Source organism: Mustela erminea, chromosome 4, assembly GCF_009829155.1.
Source record: "Mustela erminea isolate mMusErm1 chromosome 4, mMusErm1.Pri, whole genome shotgun sequence".
Taxonomy (NCBI): domain Eukaryota; kingdom Metazoa; phylum Chordata; class Mammalia; order Carnivora; family Mustelidae; genus Mustela; species Mustela erminea.
This window is the reverse complement of record NC_045617.1, coordinates 53,075,169-53,090,122: the sequence shown is the minus strand read 5'-3', so window position 1 is coordinate 53,090,122 and position 14,954 is coordinate 53,075,169. Positions and strand designations below refer to the sequence as shown.

At 36.0% G+C, this 14,954-nt stretch overlaps 1 protein-coding gene across 3 annotated transcripts in view; it reads right to left on the bottom strand.

Annotated features, from left to right (window-relative positions):
* FILIP1 (filamin A interacting protein 1) overlaps positions 1 to 14,954 on the bottom strand; it is a 273,938-nt gene that overhangs the window by 106,977 nt on the left and 152,007 nt on the right. For all 3 annotated transcript variants that reach the window (XM_032339243.1, XM_032339244.1, XM_032339245.1), the window contains one exon: positions 6,422 to 6,703. In XM_032339243.1, coding sequence (XP_032195134.1) covers positions 6,422 to 6,703 — 282 coding nt within the window. The remainder of the gene's footprint in view (positions 1 to 6,421; positions 6,704 to 14,954) is intronic.

Below are 14,954 nucleotides of genomic sequence, written 5' to 3'. Positions count from 1 at the left end.
AGGTATTGAGCATCGGACTCTTGATTTCAGCTCAGGTCATGATCTCAGGATCCTGGGATCAAGCCCCATGTCAGGCTCAGTGCTCAGCAGGGAGTCTGCTTGAAGATTCTCTCTCTCTCTCCCTGTGCTTCTCCCCCAACTTGTGTCCATGCATGTGCACATGCTCTCTCAAATAAATAAATCTTTAAAAAATAAATATAAATATCAAAAACCCTCCACTGGCCTGAGTTTCTCTGCTAGCTACTCTCCCGTCTTTCTGCTACTTTTTAATCCACAGTTATCCATCCAATAACATCTATATTAACTAAGTGTAGTAATCACAACAACCCTAGAAAGTAGGAAGTATATATATTACACAGATAGGGAATAAACTGAGGCCCAAAGTCAATACTAATAAGGTCAACTACCAAAATTTTTGGATTCTACAACATTCCCTCATAGGACTTGGCATTCACACTGTTCTAGCCTTCTACTTTTTTTTTTTCCTAGCCTTCTACTTTTTAATAAACTCATGTTTTACTTAAAGCAAAAGGCAACACAGTGATTTCAAAGCAGAAGGTCAACAAATATATACTAAGGGCTTACTCTGCCAGACAAATAATTTATAGTCATGCTAAAGAAAAGGGAAATTTGGTTTCTTTGACTATGTCCAACAAAACAAAACAAAACAAAAGTCACAAAAAACAAAGACAAAAAAAAATTAACTTTTACTGAAAAGTAAAAATAAAAAGGATTTTCTAAATTCCTAGATTTTCAACAGAACCTGTATTTCTGTTTGTTTAATGTCACTTCTCAAACCACTGAAAATAGGTTTGAACACACTGAAACTGCTCTGGCAAATGTTCCCCATAACCTCCAGATGCACACACCCAAAGAACACCCTTCAGTCATATACAACTGAAGTTTTCTGCTGATTTGACTGACATAATCTCTCTCAATCTTGACTCCCTTGGCTTCTGCATCACTCCACTCTTCTGGGATCCTCACTCCTATTGACTGTTTTTAGTCACATGTCTTTTCTTAAGTCATATTGTACACCAAATTCAGGTGTACTTTTATTTCCACCAAATACTTCTCCCCTGAAGCGAGGCTATTTACTGATGAATATATCCTATGCTTTTCCACCCACTCTATATTTGAATCTGTTTGTGTTGGTCTCTACTCATTTCTACTTGTCCAAAACCTCCCAATTATTCACCGTCCAATTCTTTAGTAAAGCTTTCATTCATCTCCTGAGACTTTCATAATCTTCCCCTCCTCTGTGCTCTCATAATTTACATTGTAACTACCCTATAGAATATTCACTCCTGCATATTCTCATTTATCCCACAAGGTCAGGAGCTCTTTCTTCATCATGACTGCTGAGGTACCTAGTGTCTAAAACCATGCTTAGTACGTAGTAGGAGCTCATCAAATTTTAGCTATGAGTATTGTTATTCATCATCTTTGCATTCTTCAGACCTCTAGCACGGTAATGTTTCTTAAATATTGTAAAATCAATTTAGATTTAATTAATTAATGCCCTCAGAATGAATGAAATCTCTTAGTAAGAAAGGAGAGCAGGTAGAGGGCTTACCTACAATAAATGGTAGAGAGGTAAAGTGCAGAGTTGGCTTGGGACTCTCTGCCTCATCCTCTGCCCCTCCCCCCCAATAAATGGATTAATATTTTTTTTAAAAAGAGAGAGAAGAAAATGGCTAGGAACTTCAAAAGGAGAGAATAGAGGAAACTTTTAGTAATCCACAGGGCCATGTTATCTATTTTATAAGTGTCTGAAATATAACATCTTCTCCCAGTCACATGGGACAAGAGTAGATCTTTCAATGTGTGGATGATCCTGTCTCTGACCCAGCCTGACAAACACCAAAGCCAAATGGAATGGTGGTGCTTTATCTAGTTGTGTTAGCTAGATTTCTCTGAGCCTTTTTGCACAGGTGAAAGAGAACTAACTATAAGGACAAAGGGAAAAATGAAAATTTTTAGAGGCTTTTTTTTTCTAAAATGTATTCAAGTGGATATATCAAGTGAATTTATTATATAAAATAGCTAAATTTTTTTTTGCATGAAGAAAAAGAATTAATTAGTATCCTGTTTTTGAATCATTTTACAAGAATAGCCTTCTGCCAAGTTTTCTGTGTTATGGCTTTTTGATGTGAGTAGCATTTCCTTTGAACTTTTCTCGTTTTTAGTACAGCCGAATCAACTGGCTTCTTTAAAGTGCTATTTTTGGACAAATACAAGGGAGAATTAATCATGGTGCCCAAGTGATAGTCTGGGTATACTATTTCATTATTTTCAGTTTAGTCTGGGAAATCTGTAACCAGTTTTTCACCCAGAGAATAAAAAATATTCCAATTTATTAGAAAGTTCTTGTTATTGGAAGCAGCAATGACAGAGGAGTCATGATGGAAACCATCCCAGCTATTTCCATGCAAGCAAAGCTGGCCAGTCATTGTGTTAAAATGACAGGCATGCATCAGCTAAGGTGTGGCTTGAAAGGTCTAGAAGATGTCCCTTTCCAAGACAAAGTTCATGACACCATAAGTTCTAGATAAGACTCCTTAAAATAAAAAATCCCTGAGATGGGGAACTCCATCCCTAATACATATTCAATGAAATTTGCACTACAAGAGTTCTCTGGGCAGGTGTTCTTGGGTGGCTCAGTTATTAAGCGTCTGCCTTCCGATCGTGTCGTGATCCCAGGGTCCTGGGATTGAGCCCGACGTTGCGCTCCTTGCTCAAAGGGAAGCCTGCTTCTCCCTCTCCCTCTCTCCCTGTTTATGTTTCCTCTCTCACTTTGTCTCTCTCTATCAAATAAATAAGTAAAATCTTAAAAAAAAAAAAAAAAGATTCCCTGGGTGCTTGGACTGGCAAGCAAAACAACAAATTTGCAAATTTTGCAAAGAGCCAATGCTAAGAATAAAGGTCATGCTGTTTTTAAGAAATAACACGGAGGACATAGAGATATGGACAGGAGAAGGGAGTTGGGGGAAATTAGAGGGGAAGATGAACCATGAGAGACTATGGACTCTGAAAAACAATCTGAGGGTTTTGGGGGGTCGGGGGTGGGAGGTTGGGTGAGCCTGGTGGTGGGTATTATGGAGGGCACATATTGCATGGAGAACTGGGTGTGGTGCATAAACAATGAATTCTGGAACACTGAAAATAAATTTAAAAAATAATTTAAAATTTGAAAGAAAAAAAAAAAAAAGGCCATGCTGTTCTAATGTGAGCTCAACAAATTCCTATAGATCACACAATAGATTCCAAGGGGGCAGGCAGGCCACTGGTACCAGAAAACACAAGTGACTGTTTACAATGTCCAAAACCCTGGATGTGGTGGTGAAGAGAATAAGAGAGATTAAAAACAAGTCTGAGAAAAGGAAAATTGACATGAAAAGCCTGAGTGAACTCCCATTTCCTCTTTTTCCCCTAAGTCACTTCCTACAGGGAGACTAGATCTTGGTTTATCTCCCCAATATTACAAGCCCTTTTTTCTTTGTGGCACCCTACTTCTTTTAACCAGTAATTCCAATCTCCCCAAGGCCAAGCTACTGCATAACTCCAGGGCACAACCCTCATAGGGTAGTGAACATGAAGCTTCCCAAAGTTGTGCAGGGCCCAGTCTATGGCCATGGGGCAGCCCTGCCCTCCACAATGTTTCTCACTATTCAGATCACACCAAACTTCAAGGCTCAGATCATATACTTTTACTGCCTAGATGTGAAACTTTCTTCAATTTCTCTAACCTAAAAAATGGTTTTGGCCCTGGATTTCACACTAGGGATCTACTTGAAAGAAATTCTCAAGATGAAGAATAAATACAAAGATCATGGATCTTACCCTTGAACATCCCTAAGTATAAATACTATAATAAGAGGGGCACTGAACTGAGAGACAGGGAATTTGGATCTTGAGCAAATGTTAACTAAACTGCTGTGCAACCTTGGAAAAGTCCCATAATTTATCAGAGTGTCAGTTTCACATTTGTAATAAAAAGGAGGTGGATAAGACACCTCCAAGAGGCTTGTCAGCCCCAGTATTTTATATAACCTTGGAACAGAGTAAAGGGTATTTGAGTCACATACAGCCATCCTATAAAGGGAGGTATTAATCAGTGGTCTTTTAAGGTCTGGAGGACAACTCACTAAATGTTCATAAACGTCAAGCCAAATGGTGTACAAGCCTTACCTCTCAAGGCACAGCCTTGCCTCTCTTCACAGCACTAGATCTTTACACAGAATTTTTTTTCCCTATCTCTAGTCTAGCAAACCTGGCACACAGCTGCCACATTTTCACCAGCCCACTCAAATGTGCTAATGCCAACTGCCTCCCATGCTTAGCTACAACACACGCCCTCTCACGTGAGAATGCTAAGAAAGGACAGGTTTCTGCAACAAGAACATAGATCTACGGCTCTAAATACAGGAACACTCTCACTTTATGAGACTGACGCGCTACCTACTGTGCTAAGAAGGCACTAACACTCTCACTTTAAACAGACCTAATATGACACAATCTGCATTTGTAAGTCCATGCACTTATGTAGGTCCATAGAAATAAATGGGTAGATGGATGATTTGCTTTGCAAATGAATTCACCATGAAATTTCTTAAAATACCAGGTCCTTCATTTTTCTTTTCCTTCACTGCCTCCTCCACAAATATCTTACAATCTTTACTTATTTACTGCTGCTCAGGAATATATCTATTGTGTAAGGTAAGGTATCAAGTATTTATAAAGTTTAATGGAGAGCAAAATGCATTTCTTTGGCACCTTTTGGCTAATTTACCTAATGTTCTGGGTATGTGGCCTTATATTTTGCATACCTTGGTTCTGAAACTGTATCTGTAACACCATGAGTATAAAAATCACATGAATCTTAAATATCTTCCAGAGTTCACCATTACATAACAGTCTTCTGCAGAAATTAAAATCTGGAAGAGCCACAGGCTTCACACAAGCCACTGTGCTTGGAGAGAAGGGAACTGATGGTCTTACCTTGTGAAAACTTCCACAATAACTGCTGTACCTTCCACTCAGGTTAAAATCTGTCAACTGACAGACAGCAGCTTAAAAAGTTAGAGTAATATATTCTGCCTCCTTACACAATAAATGTTAATAGACAAAACATTAACCACCTTTCCGGGAGTGGTGAAGCTATTTCTAGTAATGGTGATACTCTGGTAAATTTCATCTTTTGCTGTGAAATGCAAATGTGATTTTTCTCAGCCCATAAATGGTAAGCCCAATCATGTTTATTTGTTCAAAATTTGATATTTTTATGTTTTTGATTTCTCTTTTCTCCAGGGATTTCCTTATCTGTAGGCACACAGAGATGAGAACAGGAACAGATGAGGCTACCCCACCCTAGTTTAGGGTAGATTGCAAATAATTGATGATAACACCACCAAAAGTTTCATCTCACACAATTGTTAGCATTCCCCTTGAGGTTCATACAAGCTAAGAACCTAATAAAAACAATAAGGAAAACATCAACTTCAGTCTTAAGTAATAATCTCCTCCAAAAAAAAAAAATTATTTTTCCCCCACTTTCAGAAACAGGATTGTCCAGAACTCAGAGACTCAAAAGAATTCCAACTCCCTCTTGGATCCCTAAAAACATATGCTTAATGGGGGCCGTGATTTCGTGGGAGCTACAGAAAGGTGGTAAGAATAGCAGTAGAAAGAGTACACCACCAAGAATCAGGAGGCCTAAGATGAGATCTGGACAAACCCTTAACCCTTTTGAGCCCCAGTTTCTTCCTTATAAAATATAAATAATAACACCCACATTTTTGTTGATATCAAATGAAATAATAGACTTGAAAATGCTTTGTGAAAATACTACATCTTCACAATACAATGCTCTGCTTATTTGTGTTCTCAACTCCTGTGATGTCATAGAAATTTAAAGCCGAAAGTTGAGAAAAAATGAAAAAAGAGTAAGGCTGGTCTAAACAAAGCTTTCTGAATCTTTCCTTTTCTTTGTTTCTCTATCTATCTCCCTTTCACTCTATCTTCTAGAAAAAGCAAAAGTAACCATTGATCTAAACTCTGTACTCTAATAATCATGACTTTTCTACGGCTTTCAACCTAATTTAGCCTATGGCTAAATTAGATAAACTTACTAGTTACTAAGCACAGGAGGCTGGGTTAAATTATTACCAAAATCATATCATGAAGAAATTTTCTGCTTCTAGAGAAGCTCGAAGTTGGAATCAGCATCTATTCTTTATTCTTTCACTCACTGAACAAATACTTATTTGGTATAAACTTGTGGCAAGGATTTAGAAATTAATACGAAAAACATAGCCCCTTTCCCCATGAAGTTCACAATCTGGTAAGGGAGACAGATTCATAGTCACTCATTTTATAGCTTAGGAACTAGAGACAAATCGCTGATACAATTTGACCCTACCTGCAGCTCTCCCTCCATTATACTGAGCAGCTGTATAAGGTCTTCTTTGGATAACTCCAAGGATTTCTTATTTTTTCGTTCACTTTCTCCAGATGGCTTTAGGTGACGTTTGACAGTTCCGGAGGCCATGACATCATCCTCTTTTCTATTTGATTTGTTCTTCTTTTTTGCATCTTCTGAGAGACTTTTATCATCAACATTGCTGATGATAGAGGACTTGGGGCAGGAAATATGCCCATTGGATGAATTTTCACCACTCTGGTTTCGGGATCTCATTCCCACCTACAATACATGAAAAAAAGATAAGATGTTACTACCACTGAAATTATTCGTTTAACTGCTTAGAAACTTTTACCAGCTTCACAGCATCACTAATAAAGAAATACCAAAAATCAGTTCCAGTTCGTTTCCTTACAGCTTTAATGAAAGTCATTAAAATCTGCAGGAAAATGCTTTGATGGTCTTCAGGAAAAAGTGAAAATGTGATTCTGATCTGATAAATACCTCAAGCCAAATGATTAAGTTCAACACCAAAAGTTCTAAGTTGTGTTGATGGTTATGTATCTTTGATATGATGGGATAAAAATGGTACTTTACCTTTGAGGCCTCTCTCCCCCAAACATTACCCAGGTCTAATCATGAGAAAAACTTCAGACAGACCCCAGTTAACAGACAGTCTACAAAATTGCTGACCAGTAATCTTAAAGCTGTCAAGGTCATCAAAAACACAGAATATCTGAAAAACCGTCAGAGCCAAGAGAAATGTAAGGACACATAACAACTAAATGCAATATGGCATCCTAAGTGGAATTCTGGAACAGAAAAAAATAAAAGCATTATAAAGAAAAACTGAGGAAATATGAATAAAACATGGACTTTAACCAATAATAATGTATCAACATTGGTTAATAAATTATAACAAATGTACCATACTAATGTAAGATATTAACTACAGAAGAAATTGGGTGTGCTATATACCAGAACCCTTGGTATTATGTTTGCAGTAATTCTATGAATTGAAAGCTATTGTAAAATAAAAAATTTATTTTAAAAAATGATTCTAAATTAAATCTATCAGAAAATTCAAACATCTGAGGCACCTGGGTGACTCAGTTGGCTAAACATCTGCCTTGGTTTTGGCTTAGGTCATGATCTCAGGGTCATGAGGTTGAGCCCCATGTTGGGCTCCATGCTCAATGCAGAGTCAACTTTGAGATTCTCTCCCTCTCCCTCTCCTTTTCTCCTCATGTGTGTATTCTCTCTCCCTAAAATAAATAAATAAAACATTAAAAAACAGAAAAGAAAAGAAAATTCAAACATCAAACACCGCCAGGAACAAGTTGGAAGTCACAACGTACAGAAAAACCCACATAGGGTGGGGGGGGCTTCAAATGGAGAGAGGAATAGGCAAACTCAAACGGAAGAGGGTGTTGGTATTTTTAGTAATGTGGGATTTTGTTTTTCCATAACCTCTTTTTCAAAATTGGGACGGGGGGGTTGCTTTGTTTTGTTTTATGTCAGTCATTTACAGTAATAAAAATAAGAGCACAAAGAATTGGGGAAAACAGATGAATTTCAAAATCAAAAATTTTTTAAATATCTTGAGGTAAAATAAAGAAAAAGACAAAGCAGTGGGTAACTTGTCCCATGTGGAGTACATTTTGGTCTTTCCATCATGAATGCTTTATAGATTCTCTGTCAGTCTCTCAGCAGAAGAACTTGACCAACAGGTATGTTACTAACAAACAAACTGAACTCAAAGCCTAGGACTCAAAGTGTAAAAAAGAGAGCTCTAATACCCTGGGGGCTGTACTACAAAATTTGCCTTAACTCTTAAATATAGTAGCTTAGCACATGGGCTTATTTAAAACTCACAGTATAAATAGTCCTTCCTCTGAACAGCTAAGCAGCAAGATTTTCATTACTCATTCCAGATAAAATACAGAGACTTGTTTTCTGAAAGTACATTTCCTTTATGAACTCAACCATACTTAAGAAACCAAGGAAAGCTTTTCAAAACACTAGGTTTATAATAGAAAAATAAATACAGTGTGATGTTTCCTTTCAGATAGTGCGTATTCAATTCTTCCAACAAATCTTTAAATCTACATTCATGCTCCTTTTTTGAACTGAACTCTTATAACCCAATGGACCCTTTTGTCAGTGTGTGAACTTTCTTCAGCACCCTAATTTTGAACAATATAAACTGAAGAAGTGGTCCTTAAGACTGGCAACCTATTTTCTGGTTCGCATAGAGATTAGTTCTTGAAATTTTAGAGCATCTTTTGTGCTTCCTTGGTGAAGAAAGAATAGATGTGTCTTTGTAACAGAAGTCAGAGCACTTCAGAACAGATCTACTTCAGTTTATCACAGTTTATTTGTGGGCAGAGAGGGCTGACTTAAGACCCCAGTCCAAAAAAAAAACGTGAATAGAAAGTTTTGAAGGGGAGTAAAATATACCTTTTTGGCATATTGATTATTTAAGAAATAGTAGACAGAGGTGAAGTTCTGAAAACTGAGTAGAAATTTCCCTTTGGTATGAAACATTAAATTTATATGGGAAATCTCCATTTGTAAGGGTGTCTCCCTCTCTGTACCAGGAAGAAAAGAATGACTAAATTTCTGGAAACTCTTCTCAGCACAGAGAAGGTAAGGACTTAAGTCTTAAATGTGCACAACACTTTACTCTTACTTACTGTGCTTTTCTTGGTAACCTCCCCCAACTGACTCCCTATCTCCAACATCTTCTTTTGTCTTTAACTGAAGATGATATTAAGGTGATGGCTTGAGCCATTTCTGAAAATTCCTCTCTCATGTATAGAGGAGGTATACATGTTATTAAACTCTGTTTTTCTCCTGTTAATTTGTCTTTTTGTTACAGATGTGTCTCAGCCAAGAACCTAGAAAGGTAGAAGGAAAACTTTTTCCTCCCCAATACAATTTCAAATATAACTCTTGAATTTTACACATCATAAGTAAGACACACGGGCTTCGCAAACTGAATTGTGACTCCCTACAACTCCATGCCTTTTTATCTGAAATAATTTTCTCTATAAGATCTTAAGGCTCTTTGGGATGGTGCATCAAATACTGATTTGACAACTTCAATTTAGACCATGCATTAATAAAAATTCCAGACAACAGTAAGGTGATAATGTTTTAAACTTAGCCATACATGGCTTTAATCAAATACAATGTTTGTATTTGAATGTAGCATGTGTTTGTGTCATATTTCCCTGGACTTCTTATATCTTTTATAGGATCTACAGCTTTTGGGTATTCCTACATTAGGAAAATGCCTAACTAGCTATGTTACATGCATTTACTCAACCGTATTTACAAACATACAGAAAGTGACATTTACTTAGTGCAACTCTTTTTATAGTTAATACTTTCTAAAACATTCAGTCTGATGATTTTTAGGTAAATTTTATTGTCGTATTAATAGCTTTTATGGAATTAATGGAATTATATTAGTTACTAGTAGTGATTATAGAATTAACTGATTACAGAATTAGTCACTTTCACAGAAAAAGCATATTTTAGAATCATCTAATTATTTTATGTCATTAATCAGCTCAAAAGCCTGAGTTCCCTGTTTTCTTCCATGTTATTTCACTTTGACTGATAAAAACATCTCATGTGCTAGACCGTGATGTTAATTCTGTTTTAGCAAATATTTTTCCTCTGTGACATTGAAATTTCACATTAATTACTTTTCCTTTGACATGTGTGCATTGTTTTTAGTACTTTCCTGGTGATCTAAATAGGGTCTACCAGCTTTATCTCCACAACAAAGTCAGCAATCAGCTCCTTTTCTATCTTGGCAATGTAAAAGTACTCAGAGATCATAAACTACCCAAGAAATGTTTTTGGAAGGAAGTAGACACCTGAAAGTGAAAGATACTTCTCAATAGTGTAATCAAGTGTGTCATCAGTAATCGTCACATTATTTGTTTGTTTGTTTGTTTGTTTACTTATAAGGTTTTTTGTTTATTTGTTTGTTTTAGTAATCTCTGCACCCAACGTGGAACTCAAATTTTCAACCCCAAGATCAAGTGTTACATGCTCCTGCAACTGCCACCTGGGCACTCCAATAATGTCCACTTTACACTACTTTATTTTGAAGGAAGAAAATATCAAGACAATAATGACTTTCATGCATCACATTTAATGACAGCCATACTTCCTTATTCTAATAGCTCTCTCAAGAGTTTCTTTTTTTCTTAAATTTTTTATTTAAATTCAATTTAATTAACATACATTATCAGTTTCAGAGGTACAACTTAGTGATCCATCAGTTGTATACAACATCCAGTGCTCACTCCATTAAGTGCCCTCCTTAATGCCCATCACCCAATTACTCCATCCCTCCACCCACTTCCCCTCCAGAAACCCTCAGTTTGTTTCCTGTACTTAAGAGTCTCTTATGTTTTGCCTCCCTCTCTGATTTCATGTTATTTTATTTTTTCTGCCCCTCTCCTACGTTCACCTATTTTGTTTCTTAAATTCCACATATGAATAAATTCATATGGTATTTGTCTTTCTCTGACTGACTTATTTCGCTTAGCATAATACCTGTTAATTCCACCCATGTCATTGCAAATGTAAGATTTAATTCTTTTGGATGACTGAGTAATACTCCATTGTATATCTATACCACATCTTCTTTATCCATTAATCTGATGATGGGCATCAGGGCTCTTTCCATAGTTTGGCTATTGTGGACATTGTTGTTATAAACATTAGGGTGCATGTGCCCCTTTGAATCACTATGTTTGTATCCTTTGGATTAAATAACCTAGTAGTATAATTGCTGGGTCATAGAATAGTTCTATTTTTAACTTTCTGAGGACCCTCCATACTGTTTTCCAGAGTGGCTGCATCACATACTGTGTCTTAAGTGTTACACAGTGTGCTAAGCATTTTACATATAATATCTCATTTAAATTAATATTCACATTAACCCTATGAAGTAGGTACTATTATTCTCAATTTTACAGATATGGCCTAGGAGGTTGAAAGACATTAAATATCTTTTTTCCTGGATCACACAACGACTTCTAGTGAATAGAAGAGCTAGGATTTGAACCCAGGTCTGATTCCAAATACCTACTCACGATATGGCTTTCCTCTAGGTTCTTAAACACATGCAAATTGGAAGGGGTAGGGGAATATTCTATAAATCAGATGATTCAGAAAAGTTTATAAATGCTTACTTAAAGTAATGTTTTTCACTTCATACTACAGAATCGGAGAAATCCATTCATCTTCCTCCACAGACACTCATGCAAAACTCACACAGCAATTAAAATTAGGTTTCTAAGCAAAAACCTTTTGCCAAAATCATTAACCTGCTGCAGAACTTGTAAAATGATGAATCATTTTTAAATCATCCCAAGAAGCAACATGGCTAAACATTAAGGATACAGGTTATGAAAACAGGATGTGAAGTCTGAACAGGGACCATCTGTGTTAAAAGTCCCGGAGTTGAACAATAGTACACATTTAATCAGAGTTGGCCAAATCCCGTCCATTGTGTTTACAGGAGTATCAGGCAGGTAACAAAAAAGGCATCTGGTACTCTGTAGGCTTCTTAATAGTTGATTACATGGCTGCAGTGTTGGGAGATGTAGATAACAAAATTTCTGAAAGAAGCCAAAAATACCCTTGCTCTACCCCAGCATATACCCTTTGAAGAAAGTTCTTTTCAAGAAAAAGACAAATTGAAAATTCAATCAGATTTGTAATCATCCCACCCTTTTTTTTTTTTTTTTTTTTGAATCGCTGTTATTTGGGGCACAAATTCCTCTTTTTAATAAGTAAATAATCCTAACATAGTTCAAGAAATAAACTTACTTTTCCGTTCATTGTAATTAGTCAGCAATAGTTTACATGGAATTTGCTGACTAGGGTGTGAAGAAAAGAAATATGAAATGTTATTCCAAACCTCCCTCTTTTATCTATGGCCATCCCTCCTCTTCGGGCCCTCCCTTCCTCCCCCCCCCCCCCCCCGCATATATTGGGCAATCACCAGAGCATACCATCAGAAGAATAAAATTCTAGGAATCAGAAAATGTTTATAAAGACTTTGAGCCATTTACGCTGAACGAACAAGTATTTCTAGATCATTTGAACGAGGAAAAGGAAAAGGACAAAGAAAAAATTCTACAACAATGAAATACTCATTCTAGTACCCACCTTCATTAGCTCCTTGCAAATCTTAATTCTGAATTTCCCCCTTCCCTTTTCTCACTCTTAACTCTTGCCTCCTTTCAGATTTATCTTCTCATGTTCAATATTGGCCACAAGACTCCCCATCCCTACCACCAACAGAAACATTTTCTGCATAAATTAGGTTTTGGAATATTTCCTATGTTTCTCAAGTATCCAGCCTCTGCTTCTGGTTTCATTTTATCTATATACACTTTTCCAAGAACCCACCTAGGGCTGAGATGTCACAATAGTTTTATTTATATAATTTCTCTTTTTAAATGATTTATAGAATTATAAGGGAAAATTATAGTACATAGTAAAAAGGAAAGCACGTGATTACAGAAAAGCCTTCTTTTTATAGTGCGGTCTGGCAGACGGTCTGCTGCAAGTGAGGCTTCCAGATTATTAGCATGGAACTGTCCTGGTTCTTTCAGTTGGACTTAAATGACAATACCCAAAGCACCCAAAATTAAAGACAAAAGAAAACATCTGTTCTAGTTTTATGTGAGTTTCAGAATGTAAAAGAATCAAATAGTTTATTCTTTATCGATGTCAGATTATTCCCTCTGCATATCTTATTTACTTGGTGAAGTCTAATTATAAAGACCCCAACTCATACAATGTTCAAACATTTCTCGCAGGATTATCATTTCATTCTAAAGGCACAGACTGTTCATAAGTGTTCCTAGGTTTACTCTTAAATTTTCTTTACAATTTTCTTTCACTTTCTTCATATTATTTATGAAACAAGCCATGTTAAGTGATTTTTCACTGCTTATTATCCACATTCATAAAATCTTCAAAATAATTTTCTACTAAGACAGATCTATCCAGACCAACTGAAAATTCTTCTAAATAATTTCACAAAATGTTAGAATTCAAGAAAGGGGATTCTCTTGGAGTCATTGCAGAGATGTTGCAATCCAAAGTGTAAGAAAAGTATTATAACTGTGGCAAAATAGAAAAATATTATTCTACCCTAGCCTAAAAACATGGTGAAATGTTTTATAAAGTTCTGCTCCATGTTGTTCAAGGAAGATAAAAGCAGACCTGGAAAAAGTTTCTAGAAAAAAAATAATGAAAGAATAGATCAGGGAACTACCATTAAATAAGAAGTCTTTTAAAATAGGATACCTGAAAAAATAATTTTAAAAAATAGGATACCTGAGTCTCAATGAATGTACAATTTGAAGGTTTTAAAATTTTGACTGTAACATAGGGTTACCTCTCTCAACAACTGTCAGTTTATCTCTTTATACGCACTTCTAGCATTTATAACAGGGTTTGGGGTTTGTTATTGTTCTTTTTACTTCTTTCATAGAAATAAGGCCACCATCAATTGTATAAAAGAAAAATGTTCAACTATCTAGAAATATACTGTTTTATAAAGAAACAATGACATAATGACATGACATTTTTTTCTGGCATTTTCAACTTTAATGACTCATTTTTAAACCTCAAATACATTTTAAATATTTTTATATTTATAATACTTTATTATTGTAATTCTGATGTCACTATTCTACCAGACACAGTATATAATACATAGTCATTGATTACAAAGAAAGAGTGATGCCCCAAATTTAAGTGATTAAGACAACTCTTTAGCTTTCTGGTTAATTTTACTTATATCCTTTCTACCTGGGCACTGCAGTTCTTCCAGACATTCTAGCAGTACCTGGCCTCTAAAAAATGTTACCATTTAGTTTAATCAAAATTGCTTAACCTTGGTTTTATCATGTGACAAAGAGAACATCTGAGGAAAATTACCAGAGGCCTGCTTAACTGGACCCAGAATTCCTTTTTGTACCTCACCACTGCTGAAAAGGTCCAGACCCAGAATTGTAGAAGAATCAGTCATTTCCCTTCCCCTAATAAACACTTATCTGTAACCAGAACAACAAATACCTTGGACTCTAACTCAGCAGTCTATATTTGATAAATTATTCTTAGATATTACCTCTACTCATAGTAATAATAGCTGACATTTACTAAAGAGCTCATTGTGCTCTTGACATTGGGGTAAGCATCATTTCATAAAATCTTGATACCAATCCATAAAACAAGGACTACAATTCTTCCTCTTATAAAGATAAGGAAATGAGGTTTAGAGAGATTTAGACATTTGCCCAAAATAATGTGGTCAGTGCCTGGGAAAGCCTGAGCTAGAATGTAAGCCTGTTGGGTTTCTCCATGTGCAAGGAGAAATCTGAATGGGAGATTTCCCCACCATATCATAACTATTGCAACACAAATGAACCCACAGTGACCCTTTTATGGGACCGAAATAAGTTTAGTTTTAGGAGATAGCATCCAC